General features: G+C 43.7%; 1 protein-coding gene and 1 long non-coding RNA gene across 2 annotated transcripts in view; both read right to left on the bottom strand.

Annotated features, from left to right (window-relative positions):
• LOC108552617 (uncharacterized) overlaps nt 1–15,128 on the bottom strand; it is a 183,693-nt gene extending 168,565 nt beyond the window's left edge. The window contains exon 1 of the long non-coding RNA XR_001890564.1: nt 14,961–15,128. This is a non-coding gene — a long non-coding RNA (uncharacterized LOC108552617). The remainder of the gene's footprint in view (nt 1–14,960) is intronic.
• Nucleotides 15,129–15,885: 757 nt separating this feature from the next.
• Hil (peptidase hillarin) overlaps nt 15,886–20,834 on the bottom strand; it is a 24,043-nt gene continuing 19,094 nt past the window's right edge. Inside the window, exons 6-14 of the mRNA XM_017907359.1 lie at nt 20,744–20,834; nt 19,919–20,162; nt 19,156–19,382; nt 18,722–18,943; nt 18,483–18,632; nt 18,138–18,327; nt 17,413–17,670; nt 16,877–17,323; nt 15,886–16,813 (exon numbers count right to left, since the gene is read on the bottom strand). Of these exons, the coding sequence (XP_017762848.1) occupies nt 17,012–17,323; nt 17,413–17,670; nt 18,138–18,327; nt 18,483–18,632; nt 18,722–18,943; nt 19,156–19,382; nt 19,919–20,162; nt 20,744–20,834 (1,694 nt within the window). The 3' untranslated portion in view covers nt 15,886–16,813; nt 16,877–17,011. The remainder of the gene's footprint in view (nt 16,814–16,876; nt 17,324–17,412; nt 17,671–18,137; nt 18,328–18,482; nt 18,633–18,721; nt 18,944–19,155; nt 19,383–19,918; nt 20,163–20,743) is intronic.

Here is a 20,834-nt window from a genome sequence, read left to right as displayed (position 1 = left end):
AAGCACCCTTCCCTTCGTTTTGCATATTAAAAAGAGAACGCGATCGGAAAATATCAATCAACTTGGGTAAGAGGTGGGCCGTTTGGCCGTCGCGGGGCAAACGATGGCCAATACGAGCTGGAACGCGTGGATCGACGCCGATTAACGATTTACCGATCGCGACGTGGGCGACTGGCAGACACGGAAGCGATGGCAAATAAATCAGCAAATAGTAACCAAGTAAATATTCCAGGGGCCCGAAATTAACCATCGGTGAATGGGTTTAGGGGAGGTCATGACGGCCGCCACGGCTGTTTGTTCTGCCTGGGAAATGACAGCTGACCCGCAATCCCAGTGCTCGGAATCGCTTTGCTGAGGGACGCAGAGGGTGGCAGAGGGTGGCGAGAGAGACGCGAGAGCCCGGCTGAACTCTTCCGACGCGATATAATGGCACGAAGAGCCGACGGAAATGAATCTTTCCTACATACGTTCGATTACAGAGTAATGCACTTTTGATTATCCAACGGCAGCGCGATCTCTCGATCCACCGATCGGGGATTATTCCGGAAAAAAGGCTCCGCGTTGCGCTCGCATGTGGCTCTGGGAATCGACATTTCAATTTATAAGACGGAATTTTTAACTCTTAGCTCTCCAACAGTCATAACGACGAAACGAAATTTTCAATTTCGAAAAATAAATTGATTACGCGGCTACTAGGAGAAAATTCGCGAAGACAAGTAACCTAAGCTATAACATCGAACGTGGAATTTTTAATAAAACGTTTGAAAATTATCGCTTAGGCCACTTAGACCGTAGTGGTGACAAGGATGAAACGAAATTTTCAATTGCGAAAAAGAAATTGATTACGCGACTACTAGGAGAACATTCGCGAAGAGAAGTAGCCTAAACTATAACATCGAATGTGGAATTTTTAATGAAAATTTTGGAAATGAACGCTTAGACCGTAACAATGACAAGGATGAAAAAAAATTTCAAAAAAGAAATTGATTACGCGAATACTAGGAGAAAATTTGCGAAAGCAAGTGACCGATGTTATAATGTTGACCATATAATTTTTAATGAAAATTTTGGAAATGACCGCTTAGACCACTTAAACCTTAGCAGTGACAAGTATGAAACGAAAATTTCAATTTCGAAGTTTCGAAAAAGAAATTGATTACGCGAATACTAGGAGAAAATTTGCAAAGGCAAGTGACCTAAGCTATAACGTCGATCATATAATTTTTAATGAAAAGTTTGAAAATGACCGCTTAGACCACTTAGACCCTAACAGTGACAAGGACGAAGCGAAATTTTCAATTTCTAAAAATAAATTAAATACGCGAATACTAGAATAAAATTTGCGAAGGCAAGTGACCTGAGCTATAACATCGAACGTAGAATTTTTAATGAAAAGTTTGAAAATGACCGCTTAGACCGTGCCTCGAGGACGATGTTCACCGTCATAATAGATTGTCGATGAACCAGGGGAAATTAATTACTTATCGTAAAAAGTTGTTCGTCGAGATAGCTCGAGGACGCAGTTCCTCTTAAAATCGCCGGGAAGAAAGCGGGCAAAAATTAGAAAGAGGTACGTTGCTCGATAACAAGACCCGTTCTCTCGGAATCCATCCGAGGCATGTCCCATTTCTCGATCGATTAACCAGCTAATGAAAAGCTGCGATTAACGATCATTAATTCATGACGCGAATACAGACGACGCTCGAATAGACACGATCGAGGGAGGAAGAAAGAAGAGCAATTATAAAAGCTGATTACTCGGACGACCGGCAGAACAATTTAATCGTCGAGAGTATACCCTTTTCCATCTCGAACGAGCCCTCTTCGTGCCCTTCGATGCAGCCCCGCCGACTGCAACCTCTTCGCTAAGTAACCAGCTACTGCGAATCGTTTCGCATTCCAGGCGAATTCTTTCGCAAACGATCCACCTCCAATGGTCTCGGTTGGCTAACTTATATAAGAACATTTCGTGATAGCTTCATCGGTCGCGTGTACATTCTCTGCATCCCCTAACCGGGCTGTGTATCGTTGCATGCGCAAAATAGACGTCTCGATGCACACACGCCATCGCCGAGACCACTTTCCGGAATACGGATTTCGCGAAGAAATTCTTACGTGTATATACGAACAGGCGAGGATGGCTGTTCCGGCTGCTTTCCCTCATCCTCGTAATTCAAACATTCGACGAAGCGAAGTTTGCGCTTTTCGTATGATTAACCGGATGTAAATGAATGTTTGGATATGGCGGTTCAGGGACTTTCGAACTCGCGGCACTTGGAAAGTCGGCTGCCGACAATGTTGCACAAAGTCATAAGTGATCTTACAGTGGTTGATAACGCTGCAGTAATGGCCCGAAGTTACTCGCGAGTATCTTTATACGCTGTTTCGCGAGCTATCTAACAAAGTTGCAGAATTTCGGGCTCGTGCTTCATGGCGCACGCGTTAACCGGCTGTTGAACCTCATATTTTCAGAAACAATGAAGCTATAAAATTTGCGGAATCGTGACTCGGCGTAGTTTCACCGTTGTTGGGGTTTGAAAAATGACGCGTGCCATTTTTCGGATACTTTTGACAATGTTTCCACGAAATTGTAGATCAAGCTCAGGTACTATTTCGTGTTCTCCGTAGTTGCTTTTGGAATAGGTTCGTGAATTGTTTTTCGAGAATTCTAGGAATATTTTGCGTTATATCGTGTCATTTCGTTACTATGTAAAAGTGTATTATATTAAAGTGTACTATGTAAAAGTGTATTATATTAAAGTGTACTACGTAAAAGTGTATTATATTAAAGTATACTATGTAAAAGTGTATTATATTAAAGTGTACTACGTAAAAGTGTATTATATTAAAGTGTACTATGTAAAAGTGTATTATGTCAACAGTATGTTATGTAAAAAATGTATTGTGTAAAAATGTATTGTATTAAAGTGTATTATGTAAACAGTGTATTATGTTAACAGTATACAACATGTAAAAGTGTATTATGTCAATGGTATATTATGTAAAAATGTATTGTGCAAAAGTGTATTGTATTAAAGTGTATTATGTAAACAGTGTATTATGTTAACAGTATACAACATGTAAAAGTGTATTATGTCAATGGTATATTATGTAAAAATGTATTGTGCAAAAGTGTATTATGTTAAAGTGTATTATGTAAAGGTGTATTATGTCAATAATGTATTATGCAAAAATGTATTACGCAAAAATGTATTATGTAAAAGTGCATTATGTTAAAATGTATTATGTAAAAAGTGTATTATGTTAAAGTGTATTATGTAAAAGTGTATTATGTAAACAGGTTCGAAGAGCTTCGAACCAGAAACAGCCCTAAACGTGTTTTATGGAACTCGGTATTATCTGAGCGTTCAGCGTCATCTTTTTCAAATAACAGCCAAGTTATAAATTTTGGAAAATCGTGACAGAGCATGTTTTACTGCTGTAATGGCTTGAAAAATGACCCACGCCATTTTCGTGGCATTTTCAACGATATTTCACAAAGTTGGAGACCAAAGTGCGGTATAATTTAGTACAGGCATGGCCGAAAAAAGTATTTAAAATTGCATTTCGAGAATTCCACCAAGTTCCGCTAATTAATGGAAATTATTTTACGATTTACGATAATTGAAACGACGTCGCGACAGTTGCAAATGGTTACATACAATTCCCAAACCTGCCATGAACGGTCCGATATTTTCCCACACTATTCTTCCTACCGCCAAATATTCCAGGTTATTTCAGACTAGTTACGACACCGTGGAACAAAGGTGACACCCGCGGATAATCCGCCGTAGCCAGATATTCAATAGCCGTATCGGCCATGTCAAAGTTTGCCAACCACCCTGGAGACGTTCATTCATCGCGGGTAATGCAAACATTTCTCACAATAACGCTTGCTGCCCCGTAACAAACTCGAAAGAAACGAAACTTCGCCCTACCCCCGGCTTCTTCGGCAACGTTTTAACGATGCAGATTGTTGACCTTCCTCCATGAAGTTCCGATAAAACGAACGCAGCGGAGAGTTTCTGCGACAAACAGGGGCGATTATGGAAATTCGCGAAGTAATCGAGGAACCTTTTGAAATATTCGACATCGTGCCGCGAAGGGGGTGGCCGCGGAGGGTGAGAGATCCAATTAAATACACCGTGCCGTCGCGAACGTATTTACCGCCGCATAAATCTCGGCAGTTGTAATATTTCAGTCGTTTTTTCGGAATGTCCCCGTCGTCGACATTATGCGGCGTGTGTTCCGTGACTTCCCCATGGTGTGCGTTTCCTTTTTTCCAACCTCCACCCACTACGACGCCGTCACCTCCTCCGCCGCTCTTCTTTCGCTTGGAACGATGCGCCACATATTGCACATAAATTCCGCACGCACCGCCATAAAAAGTCACAGCCGTCTCTGTATATTATATCGCCATAATAGTGACCAGGAAGGCGTGGCGGTTTTCCCCCGTGGCTCCGCTATTAGACGGAAAATAAGATTCGTTTTTGCATAATGCCACCGTGACGACGAGCCAAATGGACTTCATCCGTGCCACGTAGCCGGCCAACGGGCGACTTGGAATTTTTAACAGGCGAGTCACGCGCAATCGCCGTGCTTTTTCGAACGTGTTCATTAATTTCATATTTTTTAACGCGACTCTCGCAAGTATCTCCCGCCGCGTAACCCAAGTCCCGGCGACGTTAACTCGCCATTATCGTATACAGCGAACGCGCGAACAAAAATTACCGAGAATGTCGGCATCGGGTAAAGGCGAAACGATCGAAATTAAAATTAAAATTTCCCTCGGTGGAATTAACGAGTAACGGGTCGCGTCGGGTCGCAGCCATGATCGATTCCCGAAATGCTAATTTCACAACGAGCTACAATTTTCTCTAATTTTTTCATCTTTTAACCCTTTCACTGTCAAACCGAAATTATACGCTTCGCTCAGGACGCCACGTTCAGGGAAACACAGTGCATCGTTAGATGCAAGATTTGTTCTAATATTCTTTTGATCGATGTTCTAATAACAATTTTTAATTGTTCAATCGGGGAACTTTTTATTCCAAAGTATCTTCTAATTTACGTTTATATTCAAAATGCGCTACCTGTCAATTTTCATTCAACTTTTACAAATGTAAGTAGTTCAAGTGCTCCGGTCATTAATGACCAACCTGGCAGTCAAAGTGTTAACACGGAAATAATATCTTTACGTATTGCATTTCTATCTCTACGCGAATCCCTTGAATTTGAATTAGGGTAGTTAAAAAGACATACAGATATGTATTTTAAGGTAGTAATTTACGAATTTTTGTTCAATTTTAATAGCCTTATTCATCCTTATACCATATTTCTTTTCCCAACTCTCGTGTATTCGCTATATTACTATAATTACAGGCTAGGTTTAAGAAAATATGCAGTTTCACAGGGAAAGCAGGCACGAAGTAGCCGAAGCTACCTGACATCCAAGGGCGAAATCAATTGTAGGAAAAATGATCGGGGCTTTACCCTCTCATTAACCGAGACACCCGGTAGAGCTGCCAATTAAACATCAAACAAGGTAAACCCAAGGATAGACGAGAGAGAGGCGTCCGTCCAGGTCGTAAACCTAATCGCGTAGCTCTCGGAGCGCATCTGCTTTCCCACACAAAAGGGGGCCGAGTTCTCTTGTTTTCTATTTCCTCTGACCGCCTTATCAGCCGCGATCGCTGAAATCCAGCAGCATCTGTTCCGGCGCGAGAAGAGGAACCAAGCCTGCGAAAGAAGACGAAGAAAGGTCCCGATGAGGGGGAGAATGGCCCGTTGCGATCGCGAGGCACGCACGCCAGCGCCGGCGAGGGTGCAATCTTGCGGTGCAATCGCGGCCACAGCTTTTTCTAAGCGTGCACAGCAACGGAAAACGATGTACCGAGATGTTCTCGGCTGGCCGTGGAAACTCATCGGCGAGGAAACGGACGCGTTATCGTCGCTCGAATCGTCTGAATCCGCAGAGGCAATCGATCAGATGGCCGATTTTGGGCTGGTGCCTCGATACCGGGGCCAAACGAGAGATAAAAGCGGCTCTGCTCGAGCGGATGGCGAAATGTATCGAGGGTTGGAGCAGGGATTTCTCGCCACTTTCTCACCCCGACTGGTCGAAAGTTCGGTCGAGTGGTGGAAGAGGATCGACGAGCGATGGAAACTGGAAGATTCGCGGGAAGGACCACGCGGAGAGGCTCGGATTTCGCGTTGGTCCGTGGGACTAACGGCCCTCGTACTTTGTCATTCGCGCGAATATATATCCGTGGCGTGTACACTTTTCGCCGATGGAACTCTTGCGGAAGGGAGAGAAGCGGAAAGGAAACCGGGGTAGGAATAGCTGGTGAGCACAGGCTGGCTGGAACTTTGCCGCATTATCTGGCTCGGGACGCTTGTACGGTAAATGGAATGGTAATTCCGGAAGCGGAATCTTCGTGGATGGAGATTAAAATATATTCTTTTAGCGTAATGCCCGCTTTCCGGCAAACTTGGACACCGTTCGGATAATTTGGAATAAATATTTCTGGCGGACAGTTATCCCTGTGAAATTCCTTCGAAACGTTGCATTCTTCCCTCGTGTAATACCGTATACGTATATAAATAAATTCTTTGTATAATATTGTTTGTAAATTTGGACAACTATGGAACAATTTTCTTTGAGAAGGAAAAAGACACGAGTTTCATTTAACTCTTTGTGGCACGGAATTTCAGATAATAAGATAGACCCACGTTGCATGGAAATTTGATTGCGTTTTAAATGAAACGAAATTGGTATATTTTTATTAATAAAGGAATCGCACAATGTAAAAACATTGTTGAAGGTATTATCAACTGCTCTACGTAAATAAGACGAAATATAAACCTATGCGTATGCAGTTATTGCGAAATTTCGAAATAGGACTAAAAATGTCCTACCATGCATTATGGTGCATCAAAAATGTGGGACACTTTTAATCCCACCGTGCCCCAAAGAATTAACAGGATATTGCTGTTCCTCCCGAGGTGATGACAAAAATTTAACGCTATTCAGACGCAAGACAGCCAAAAATTTGACTAAAAATGTTTTATACTACGCGCAAAACTATAAAATTACAATATTTATTTTTTCACTTTGATACTGTTGGTCCCCAGAGACCCACATCGGGTTCAACGTGTTAAACATCGTGTGAAAGTAGAATATGCGAAAGTCGAGGGCCTCTTGTATAACAAACGATGTTTAACACGTTGAACCCGGTGTGGGTCTCTGGGGACCAACAGTATCAAAGTGAAAAAATAAATATAGTAATTTTATAGTTTTGCGCGTAGTATAAAACATTTTTAGTCAAATTTTTGGCTGTCTTGCGTCTGAATAGCGTTAAATTTTTGTCATCACCTTCGCGCAAAACTATAAAATTACAATATTTATTTTTTCACTTTGATACTGTTGGTCCCCAGAGACCCACATCGGGTTCAACGTGTTAAACATCGTTTGTTATACAAGAGGCCCTCGACTTTCGCATATTCTACTTTCACACATTTTTAAAAATTCAACTTTTTAAGCCCTTCTTTCAAGAAAAGAAAGAAAATGGTGGTATTCAACTCTCGACAAGTTTGTAAAGAAAACATCCAAAAGCATTTAACTTCTTTATAAGCATTTGACCTCTTGAACTTCATTATGTATACATATTCATAAATAATATTTTTAATAATAATATTTTTTACATCCCTCTACTTTCAAACATTCAACATTCGCACACACTTTCGGGAGCCAATTGTGCGTAAAAATCGAGGGCTCACTGCAATATTCGAGGAGGTGCAAATTTTTCTATAAATCTAGCAAAAGATGGCTGACTGAAATAACCAAAAAGTCGGCCGAGAGATTAATAGCGATGCCGAATAGCAGGAAGCAGAAATCGCGAGAATAGGAGACACGGATAATATACGATGGAAATTGCAATACATATGGATATAGTAGAACAGCAAATAAATATTTATTTGCACTCCTGCGATGTGCGAATAACTTTTTATTCGATTAAACAGCTATTCGTGTACGACTAACGAAAGTCATTGGCTTTTTGTTATTCCAGCCCGAAATATATATATATGAAATTGTGCTTAATCGATCCCCGGCGTGGAGCAACTGAAAACGGGAATTTTATGATTTTGTTTTTAACCGTGGAACGAACGGACAGAAGGAGAAGAATTTAATTTATTTACGAGCGGGCTCATTTCACGCTCCAAGATACCTCTTCGAGTTTACTTAATTTGAAGAATCTCTTTCACGCAACCCCAAGTACCCGGGATCTGCATGGCCTGCATTTATATTTAATCGTGATTTAAGGGGGACGCGGAGGAAACCCTATATGAGACGATTATTTATTAAGTAACCGTGCTTTGAGGTTGGTTTACGCATCAAAACATAAATATCGCAGAAATGCCAGGGATCCCTGTTTCTGATTAAAAGGAAATGCAATGTTTATCTCGTTTCGTGCACGACGGGACTGCTAAAATTCGTACATCCTTTCAGCTTTGAATCGCTGAAGAAATCATGATAAATTTTTCATTACGACTGCACGGAAATAGACCGTTCGGCTTCTTCGGCTCCCTTGCCCCGTTTCAATCGATGCAATTTTATAAGTCGCGACGTTACGAGTTACCGACATCCGTAATTCCGATTTCGTAATAAGTCTGATAACCAGACGAGAGGGATAATTCCGGTGGGAAATTTTAGAAGACACGGGAAATTACGGTAAAGATTTGTATAACTTAGCGTAATGAATATTCATAAAATGCACCGATAATATTAACTGGTAAAGTTGGCAAATGCATTTGCATAATGTAAACCTACAATCTACGATGCTTAATTTATTACATTTAACGACATTATTAACTTGTTAAGTGTCCAGCACGTGACACTCACAGATGGGGACTCAACGCACACATATTGCCGGGTTTGTAACTATCAAATTTGGAAAATTTCAATTCCGAGCGTGGCTTTTGTAATAACCAATATCCTCTTCCTATTCGGTTTATTTTACAACGATATATTTGACGAATCCGTGATAAGAAGATTACGGGTAAAAAGTAGAATTAAACTGGAAACCTGGTAATGCGATTTAATTCTAAAACCGTGAGCTTGTAAGAGACGTTTAATTTTAATTAGCAGTTACATCATGCAGTATTTTTCCTTACAACCGTATAACCATTTCATTCGTAATAAAATTATGAAACGTACAATTGTTGGAACGCGTTATAAATATTTTACTCGTGTGAGAAAATTCGCGTGCGATTAATAATACACGTTATTATACACGTAGACAATTTTATTTGCAAGTGGGGTAAGTTCATTTAAAAAGAAAATTAAATATCACGTAATTTATGCTTAATTTAAGGTAAACTTTTGATTTATAACTAGTTAGTATTTAATATCTTAAAAAATGCCAACGCTTTGTTAGAATTAAAATTGGCTGATAAAAGAAATTGCGTAATTATTAATTATGAAAGTGGCGTGAGTCCATTTGCAGTTCATAAATATACGTTATTTTAGTTAAATTCGTCTAAAAGAAATTTATATAATCAAATTACTTAATTAGTAGGAATATTGCTAGACCTATCTTTACCTTTAATTTTCTCCAAATATATTTAATATTTATTTAATATATTTATATACAGGTAGCCCTCCTACAACACGGCATCCTATAACACGATTCATAAATTACAGGAACCCTCCTACAACACGGTATCCTATAACAAGGTTTCGCTCTAACACAATCAGAAAATTACAAAAACTATTGTACAACACTGTACTTCTACATGAGCAGTGACGACGAAGAAATTTATTAAATGAAAATAATATTTTTGTTCTTTTTTGTTTTGTGTTGCACATACATTTATATTTTTAATAAAAATTAAGTTGCTTATGTAGATTTAAAAATAAACATTTGTTTTTAGTAAATTTTCGGAACGTAACCCCCCCTTTTGTACTGCGTCTGGGACTCATACACCACGGTTTCACGCAACACGGTATTTTATGGGAACCTATCTACCGTGTTATAGGAGGGTTACCTGTATTTAATATAGTATATTTAGTCCTTAATTTTCTGGAAACAATAGAAAATGGACTTGCACCACTTCCAAAATAAACTGTCTATATATGAAAATCCGAGCTCCCATAGTTAAAGTGCCATTAGACGATTAATCAGTTAACCATAAGCGAGTCACCAAGAGCGTGTGTAGAGAGGAAGTACTATTATTAGTATAATAGTCGTGTGGAATAAGAAGATAATTGATCCAAACAATGCGGAATCGTGAAAAATCAGGGCTCACCCACTAAGTACCCCCAAAATTCCGCCCAAACTCCCATGCACACCCTCGAGCCCAAGAAACGCCCCGAGATCCGAAAAACAACGTCTACACCCACCGCCAATTATCATCCCCCAGTGGCAAATATCCTCTATCCGACACGATCTACCAGCGAGATTACATTCAACTGCGATTCTCCAATAAATAATGCACCGTTCGATTGCTGCGAGCACCCCAGGAGGAAGGCAGCCGCGGCAGGGGTGGTCGGAGCCGCGTAGGCATGTATCATCGCATAGCGACGGTGGTCGAGCGTGAAAACGCGGTCTTATCTACGTGAGACTAGCACGAAGGGTGAACGACGCGTATCGTGGCGCGCGTATTACAAATAAATGACGTGCCCGGGAACGACGCCGGCGTGGCCGGATCGAGAGAATCGCGGGGGTGAAGTCGTTTCGCGCGTGACTCAGTGCCGCGGTCACGCCACCCTCGAAAACATCGCGCCACTTCGATGCCCGATATTCCAACTTTCTTTCTCCCTTTCACCGACAACCCCGTCTGCTCCACGAGCTACGTTTCCCCTTGCCGTTTCGCTATCTGCCAAGGCGTACGGGGGTCGCGTGGGATTGGAAATACCCTCGCGCGTACGGCATGCATTATAGATCCTCTCGGTTCGGGCTCAGATTAGAGAAGGTGGAGGCGGTGGGCGTACGGCGCTGCAAAAATAGTCCTCGCTCGGAAAGGCAATAGCTTTTACACCGCGAACTCGATGGCTATACCCCACCGCCTGTGGGGGCGCGTGCGACGCGTGTATGTGTGTGTGTTTCGTTTACGGCGTGTGAATACCTCGCGCATGTGAATATTTTTCATATATGTATACCTCGCTCATATGAATATTTCTCATATATGTATAACTCGCGTGTGTGAATATTTCGCGTATGTGAATATTTCGCGTGTATGTATACCTCGCCTGTGTGAATATTTCACGAGTGTATGTATACCTAGCGTGTGTGAATATTCCTCATATATGTATACCTCGCGTATGTGAATATTCCTCATATATGTATACGTTGTGTGTGTGAATGTTTCGCGTATATATATACCTCGCGTGTGTGAATATTTCGCGTGTATGTGTACCTCGCCTGTGTGAATATTTCACGAGTGTATGCATACCTAGCGTGTGTGAATATTCCTCATATATGTATACCTAGCGTGTGTGAATATTCCTCATATATGTATACCTCGCGTATGTGTATATTCCTCATATATGTATACCTCGTGTGTGTGAATGTTTCGCGTATATATATATACCTCGCGTGATAATATTTCGCGTGTGTGAATATTTCGCGTGTATGCATATTTCGCGTGTGTGAATATCGCGCGCGTGTGAATACCTCGTAAGCATGTTTCTTACGATTGCGGATGTTGCGTACGCGTATGTTTCGCGTTTGTATGTACAAGGTGTGTACATGTTTCGCGTGTGCAAATGTGTGGACAGGGTAGAAGAGAGTATTTCAAGCGGACGCGTCTATGGAGGACGGCCACTCCTCCGGTCGGGCCTCTACGAATTTTAATGCGCGTGCCAAGAAAAAGTTGCCGGAGCCGCTGATCCCTTCGCGACAACAATCGACGATAAATAAGCCTGCTCGTCCGGGGGAAGATAGAAGATGTGGCTCGCAATTATTCGAAGGTGTGCCGAGGGGGTTGAAGAGGCAGGCCACGCGTTTCCTCTCGCGAAAAGCGTGGGGAATGATTCGGGTGGCTCCCGTCGAAACGGACGTCCGATGGGAGATTGCGGACGCCGTTAACTTTGTTCGGATAAACGAAGGAGGTAGAAATAATCCTGGGGTACCAACCGATGACGTGACGTTTCAAGATGGCCTACTTTCGCGATTTTCTCGACCGAAATAGTGGCTACGCGTGTCACGGTTGCCGGTATTTTATGCTATAAATTTTCAACGGAATAATATGTATGTATATTTGATACAGGCCAGTCGGAGGTCTCCCTTTTCCTTTCTTCTATCTTTCGCGTGTGTCACGTGTGCGTATGTAAAACATCCGAGGAATCCCGGCTGTGCCGGGGAAAAAATATGCCCGCTCGAAGTTCGCTCGCGAATCTATTCCGCGGGAGAGTAATACGCGACCACGTTGGTCAAACATTCATGGCGACCAAGGACAGGCATAGTTCGATCGGTCGTCTTAAAATAAAACCCGTAGTCACTGCGAGAACCTCGCGGTAAGAATAACTCACGCTCGATTAACATAAGTCTGATAATAAACCGCTTACGTAACCATTTCAACCCCTAACCCCGAGACGTTCGAGTCTGATTACCCCGCGATAGTAATTAATCGAGGAAAAAGATACGTTCCCACTGCGGAACGACAAAACGCTTCATCCGGCTATTCCGTTCCGCTAATTACATCGTTAAAATTATTAAACCCAGCCGGTTTTTGCGTTTCCGCGCCGACAACGAGCCATTGTCTCGCGCGATGACGATATCACTCCCCGTCTTCGGCGTCGTTCGCAATAATCTAAACGACAATAGTAAATAGCCTCATCTGCAATTACAATGGGCCACTTAGCGCGCTATAAATTACAAAGTGGCGCGCTCGCGTCGCTCGAATTACGGGAATCATTCTTTCCGAGCAACTCGGGATAAGAAAACTTTCTTTCCTCATCTCCGTCCAATTCCGGCCGGCCGTATTCCGGAAGTTGCCGCAAAGGGGACAACCAGAATTGGTGGCTATTTAATTAGCGGCTCCCCGAAAGGCGACGAGTTTCCGCTATCCCTCCTTCACCGCACCCTCCAACCCCTTTCGGCGGCCATCGCTCGTTCTTTATACCAGCAACGTAGGAGAACTGTAGCGGGAATTGCGATTCGTCGCCGGGACGAATAATAACGCGAGACGTGCCCGATAATTAGTTCCCGATGATGAGGGGCAATAGAGATACCGGGTGGTCCGTCAGGAATAGAACGCCACGATAGGAGCAAGCGTTTAAGGGAAGAGTTTAATGGTCCCGTAAGTCGGATGAAATACGGGAATAATCTTATTTGTGAATTTCCAGGAAATGCAATCGTGAAAGTCTCCTTTGTTTTGCTTCCACGATCCACGACTTCCAGCATCAGTGGATTATTATTGACGAAATTTCACGAGCAGAGAGCTACCGGTGACGATCAATTTCCTGGCACATTTTCACGAATTAATATCTCCTCGATTTGTTATTAAAAATTCGCTAACTTCATTTTTTGAATTGTTTAAAATTTCAGATTGAAATACCAAGCTCTTTGTGCTTCGTTCTTCGTGTTTAAAATAAAATTCTATCCTTCATTTTTATGCGATTAAATAATTTACCGAATAAGCGATTACATTATACGACTATGTAAATTTATGATACGAAATTGTAGCGATTGCACGATTTTTAAAAATGAATTTAAAAATTTGCGAAATTTCGAAATAAATTTTGGAAAAATCGCGATATCGGTAACGCGTAATTTGTAATTTATCGATTCACCAATATTGGTAAATTATACTGCAGCAGGGGATGAATGAAATACAAAGGTAGATGAACGAGATTGTATTAATGCGTTATACGAAGCTTTGGATGTATCGCGATCTATGAAGGGGAGCAGAGCGCAAAAGGGTACCGGAAATTCAAAACTGAAACTCCGGCGACCGGCCGTTTATTTCTTAAATTAATCCCGGCTTAAAGCCGGATTTTCTTCGCGATATCGATCGTCCTTTGCAATCGTGTCGCTCGTCGCACGGTCCGTCGAATAAATCGTTCCTCGTTCAGGACGCTGATAAATATGTATCGTAAATCCATACACAGAGGGGAAGAAAGAGAGGGAAAGAGGGACAGAGACGGAAGAACGACAGAGAAAGAGCGAGGGAGGGAGTAAAATTCTATATGGCGCACCAGGCCAGTCGGTTTTTCGGTGTATGAGGCCACGGTGTTTTATAAAGTATAATTTCACTGCATACACCGAAAGGGCGCGCTCGCCTGTACACAATGTACGCCGTTATGTCACACACGCGACCGTTTTAACTTTCAAACGCGATCCTAATATCAGATATCGGGGAAATCGATAACCATCCCGCCGCTTTCGACTCCATTAATTGCTCGTAAATGTTGGAAATTGATTTTTTAAAACTCTCTACCCCGGGTACGTGTACGGCTGTGTGCGTCAGGCTGTTCGCGTACGGGCATATGCGACGCCCTGCCAGCCGAATACGAACCTTAATAAACGTTCGGTCGTAAAACTTTTTACAATTATGAGAAAACACGGGAATTCGACCAGTTATGGCCGAAATTTCGATTACCAACGCATTTTTAGCAGTCTCGAAAGCATGGAATGCCCGAGATTAAGAAATAAAAAAGGAATAAGGCGTACGATTTTATTTTCGATTGAACGGTAACGAATTATCGCGAACGGTCACGTGACCGTTATGTGACGTCGACATTTTGAAGGTTCTCGTCGTGCGAACGTATACGACGCATTTGCGATCTATTACGACGTATTACGACGTATTTGTCGTAACCATCGTCGAAAGACTTAGAAATGTTCGGAGTGACTCACGAATGACGTTTCTTCGTCAAATTTATAATTCTACGCGATAATAATACGTGCTTCGTGTGTATTTCGAAATATGTGATGAAATAGTGTTAATAAACTCACCGGTTTCGTCGCGTCCCGTCGACGACGCAGTCAGCCTCGACTTCGATGTGTGGCTGGTTCTCTTTGGCTCAGAGCAGATTTTCGCTTGGACAAGTAAAACTTCGCGTTTTCTTTGAATAAATCTTCGATTTGGCACAGTTTAAAGTATTTTCACGGCACACCGGCGTTTCGTTTGTCGCGCTTAATTGCGTCACGTCACAGCACGCCGCGGAAAGGAACGGGAAACGAAGGCGATGCTGCCATCTGCAGGCGGCGCGGCGTAGTTCTTGGCGGGAAAGATCAAGCGCGATACGATCGCCAATAGAAAAGGTAACTACAACGCACGAATGTATAAATTAATTATTTTAATTAATTAGAAGGTTAATGGCCAATGTAATTGCATAAAAGGGGTAATTGCTCGTGGTATTTACATCGGTTTAACCAGACAGCGTAGAATTTCCACAAAATTAGATTTTATTTATTCCTTTTTTTACAAGAACACGAGTCTTTATTACGTATCTGTAGTATGTATAAAAATTAATTTACATCATGCTCGTTAGGGAGAAACAATGAGAAAGGATATTAAGCTCGAGTTATAGTTCATTCCACCGGTAACAGGAATGCGGAATCGTGGTGAACTTCCTTGCGTAAGCGTCGTTATAACTTCAAATAACAACAGAGACAAGAGGAAAGGGAGATATTAATATTACAAAAATTAACAAATTATATAGCTCTTACAGCTGAAATTCCCTGCTGGAAATGTTCAGCGTTTCCACGCTTCTCGCGTACGAAAATAACTAGAATCGTGCAGCTAATCCTGACAGAGTAACATATAGCACCTGAACTTCGGGAACCACCGTAGCCGCAAAATTTCACCATGTTAAAAGCTCTCTAAACCTCGACGAACCGACACATTCACCGGAAGCGGAAACGCCGTGCAGCCCCGCGATATTCCTCGCAGACGATCGACGAGATCGTTCGTCGTGGCGTTAATTTTGCGACGACGGTCGTTCGCAACAAGAGAAAAAGGAATGCTTTATATATACCATCGTTAAAATACAAACAGCATAGAAGACTTGAGAACAAAGCACGCGCATCCATGGAAACGAGAGATCTCGCGTTTCACGCCGATCTCGTTCGTCGATCGCGTTCGCCGATCGATCCGAGGGAATCGTCGAACGGAAACGATCGTGTGCATAATTTATATACACAAAAGCACCTCGCGTAACGAAGTCTCGGCTCGTTCCAGGCTGTCCGAATTGCTCGAACGCGCAAAACGAAACGCGATTCCCGAGATTGAATTAAAACGAACCGAGATAATTGGGATTAATGCTTCGAGTCGAGGCGAGAAAGTTTGATTAATTCGGTTGGAGCGCGGCGGGCGATCTCCAGAGCTGGTTAACTTATAATTGCCAACTTTCTCGCGGAAACACGGACGACACGGTGGTTGTCGCGGAAAAATCGGCGAGTTAAATAAGGATCCTATTAAACAGAGCTTATCCCTCGGCTAAGTATTATACTCGTTATATCTTTTCCTCGCGATGCGCAGCGTGAAGAGTTAGAGACGTATCATCCTCGACGATTATCCTCGAACAATAGACTATCGTTATAATGAACTACGAAGAACGTGGAGGTAGCGCGTCAGATCGGAATCGTTCTTGCATTTTGGTGGCCATTCGTCGAGGTTCCACGCAGGATCGTGTCAAGAACCAGTTGTACTTTCCTCCCCGTTTGCCTGGCTACCATCGCGAACACCACCTTTCGATAATCGTCAGCTCGATTAACTCTTGTTAGTCGACGAGTAATTTACTGGCAAGTAGAGGCTAACCTCACGGATTAGTTCTTACGCGTCACTCGGGATTCCCAAAAGGTTCCTAGTGAAAAGGAGAAAAGGAAGTAAAAAGGAACACGATGGTAAATAAGAGAACTTGCAGCACCTTTAGTCTAGAATCACGTGAGCCAATCTCCAACGATGCACGCGATGTTTCTTCGTATCCATGTCGAATCGTCAGCAAAGTCGTTAAATGTATATACTTATACGTATAAAAAACACGAAATCGTAGTCGACGTTGCTAGTTCCTCTTGCTGGAGTTGATCAGATACTTGCAGCAATGGGTGAGCAGGTGCTTTTCACCGGTGATATCATGCGGCACGCTTGTGGGACTGGTCGACTCCCTGGTGTAAATATCCAGTCCATACTGGCCTTCTTCGGGAAAGCTGATCGAGAAAGTCACCACGTCGTCGTCGGCGATCGAGTGTGTGACGTATTTGGAGAGCCGTTTTTCCTCGATGCCATTTTTGTGCAGCGTCGCCATGAAGTCGGTCAGCGGTCTAGACATTCGGAATTGAATTTCCAGCTCGCGACCAGCGAACACCAGTGCCTCCTGATACATGGCGAGAAAACGAACGTTCTTACCAGTCGAGTATACCTGGGATAAAAGCAGGTAATTTAAGAATAGCTTACGCGTCGTACCTGATGGGTTATCGGTATGAGACCAAAGAGCCTGGTGGCTTTCGTGGGACCCCATTCGCCGCTGGCGCAGTCTGGTAGTGGTACCATGACTGTTTGCAATTCCTCGCAGGCAATTTTGAACTTGCACACGCTCTTGAACTTCATAGGCTCCCCGGTTAAGTATTCCTTAGGCGTCACCGCGTTGGCGAATATGTCCAACAGGAAAGCTCCCGAGCAGGGCGCGTGCACGCGGAATGCCACGATATTCCCAACGACGGACTATAAGCATAAATTTTCGAATAAACTCCGGGATATCGGTATCTGGGAGAGACTCTTGGAAGGTCCTCAAAGCTCTCGAAGCAGGTTTATTCAAACGATATTATACGAATACAAATAGTTCGTTTCAAGGATGTTGAGAGGCTAGTCGTACGAGTTGTTCAAACAGCTAGTTAGAGCCAGGTTGAAAATCAATATTGGAAAATGTTAACATGCTGGAAAACACGGTGACTCGAGATATTTGAGCAGACCTGTACCTTCGAGCCCTTCGCGGAATTCCTACCGGTCGATTAATTTCACTTGGCGGCCAATTAATTAGCCGGCGACTCTTAAACTCTCATTAAGGGTCTCTTCCTTTAATTACACTTCTCTAATTAGTTTATACGAATGCGGCTGGCGGATAATTAGCCCGCAGAGCCGTGAAAAAATTTCGTTCCCCGTTCTAGCCTCGCTGAAATGCGCCGAGTTACCTGCATGACGAAACGTTTCAGCGACACGCCGTCGTAACCGTCGCCGTCGTTATCGTAGAACTTGAGGTTATAGTGAAAGATGAGGGACGACTGCATGTGCGCCGGCATGGCTATCCTGACGGTCGCTGCGCCCGTAGAATCCGTGTACATAACGGCGTTCGTGTTCGTATCAGGGAAGTAGAGGCCGTACCTGCCGAATTTACATATACTCCGTGTATCTCTTCTTCGCGACAAGCCAGCGTGTATACGGGACAAATTAACTCGACAAATATCGGGACACTTTCGCGTGTCGCACGTATACCACGTTCCTCGATGAAATATTTGTCCGGCAGGAAGTTCCCTTACCTGAAGAACAACGAGCGCACGAAAGGCAGTTCCTCGAAGTCTTTGAGCGAAATCGGTTGTTTGAGCAATTGCCACTCCTCCTGAAGAGGAAAGAATTCGTAGATGAACTCCCGCGGGTCTGTCAGGAAGTAATGATCGTCGTATTCGTATCTACGGAGAAGAGATTGCGATTAGACAAACAGGTTTAACAGTTGTTGGAAGTTTGATCAAGTACAGATAAAAGATGACTCTGGGTTTACCTCAGACTGTCGTTCTTGGCTTTTGGTTGACCAGGACGAGGAACTTCTTTGGCATTGACCAGATGTCTTGCTCCCCAATTGCACTGAACGAATCTCCACGCACCGGCTACGTACACCGCGTTCCAACTGTTCCGGAATCGGTTGTCCTCGAAGCAAACGCCAGGCTGATAGCCAGCCGACTTGCTGTAGCCCTTTATGACCACGCAGTGCAGCCCCGCGTAACTGCAAAAATTCATACGATGTACAATTCGTTTAATCCTCGAAGCTAGACCATAGGGTTCCCTTCTTCAGACTGTTCCAGACGTCATGCCCATCTCGGTCGGGCCCCATTCGTAGGATTTCGAGGCGCGACTATCCTCACGGATGAATTATTATTTTGGGCGTGTCGTGAGAGCAGCCTGAAGTCATCGATAAGTTAAATCGCTCGCGTTTACCTGCACAGTCGCTTGAACAGAACGTGGTAACTCTCTGTCCCGTGTTTTATGCCTCTCAGCAAGCCCATAGGCGTGTCCCCGCGCAGATTCTCGTCGAACTGCATAGTATTTAGATTCTTCACGGTGATCCATCGGAATATCGTCCTAGCTTTTTCTATATCCGATCCGCATCTGCTCACCAACTGCCGTACCAGGTCTGTGAACGTTTTCTGGTCTTCCTGGGCCACCTGATTTATTAATAGAAAAGAAACAATATAGACCGTGCTCCACAATGCGCCCAATAATACCCGATAATCCATCAACGTCTCTCGTTGGAAGAGACTGAGAGTTGCCGAACGTAATTTGATCGGAAAAATCGAATCCCCGTTACCCAATTCTCAACAACGATTGCGCATCATTCACTCGTTCGCCGGAACTGGTACAACGCCCTCTTTGGCTGTTCTATCCCGCTAATGGCGTCGTTCAACGTATCATAACGAATAGCCTCTACACGACACCGGTGTCATAGGCGATCACCATTCCCGTGCTATCCTTCGAGTGAGAGAAAGGTCGTAAATCGATTAGGCGAAGTCTCCGTGTATAGAGATAGACCGGATAAAAGGAGCCCCGTCGCGAATATATGAAAATATCGTGGCCGATTCGTGGCGGCCGTTTAAAATTCCAGGGCTGTAACACCCCCTTCGACTGCGCCTCCTCGATGTTACATTTACAAGGGGATAGCGGCAGGGCTAAAAAGGGGGCCGCCGGTACGACGGGGGCTTACCGAAATAGCTATCTGATCCATGTCAGCAAACTCCAGAGGATCATTGTAGATGTGATACTTGGCGAGGGCCGGGGGTTGCGGGGGTGGAGCACGCGACGGATAAGGCAAAGGCGGCGCTTCCTGGGCATAACCGTCCCCCTCGTCCAGATACAGGCTCTCCTGCCGCATATACTCGCTCCTTGCCTCGTTGATCAGCTCCAGCATCTCGCAGCTCTGTTTCTCCACCAGAGCTGCGGTTGCCGCCCTGCAAATTCATCGAGAGTTACGAGACAGCTGGAACGCGAATCGCCAGGGGTCAACTGCTCGCTCGAAATCCGAAATAAAGAAGCTTCGATTTGCTTTCGGAGATAGATAGAGCAACGATAGCTCCTGCGGCGCGTCAAAATCTCGTCAAAAATGGGGGAAATCCCGCGAGAAGTTTGAATTTCTAATGGGATACTTTTCGACGACGTTTCCAAAGCAACGTTTCCTCGGAGAAAATGGAAAATTGCGTAAGAAATGGATAAATGCCAGTGCAACCGATTTCAGTGCACAGAGTGCACACTCGGTTGCCTTCGTTATGCCCCTATCTACTTTCCACAGTCTGAATCCCATTGCGTAAAAAATACATACCTGTCACCGTGTTAGGAAAGTCATTGTTGCAAGAATGTCGGACACCACGGGTATAAAAATGGATAGCTTTCCCTGCCGCCGGAAAAGCAAACAAACGCGAAGTCAAAGGGATTAATCGCGGGTCAGCTGACGCAAGAGCTGCCCCCTCGGCTCTCGCAATACGGGTAATCAGAGCAGTGCGGTATGGAATCAGTTTAATTAGGTAATAAGTACCGTTCGTGCTCCAACATTTTGCGCGTGAGACTTTCCTTCTTCTTGTCCCTACGAAGAGTCATGTTCTTCTCCAGGTCCTCCTTCTCCTGCT

Source organism: Eufriesea mexicana, unplaced genomic scaffold (assembly GCF_001483705.2).
Source record: "Eufriesea mexicana isolate 0111107269 unplaced genomic scaffold, ASM148370v2 scaffold47447484, whole genome shotgun sequence".
NCBI lineage: Eukaryota > Metazoa > Arthropoda > Insecta > Hymenoptera > Apidae > Eufriesea > Eufriesea mexicana.
This window is presented reverse-complemented; position numbering and strand designations above follow the sequence as displayed.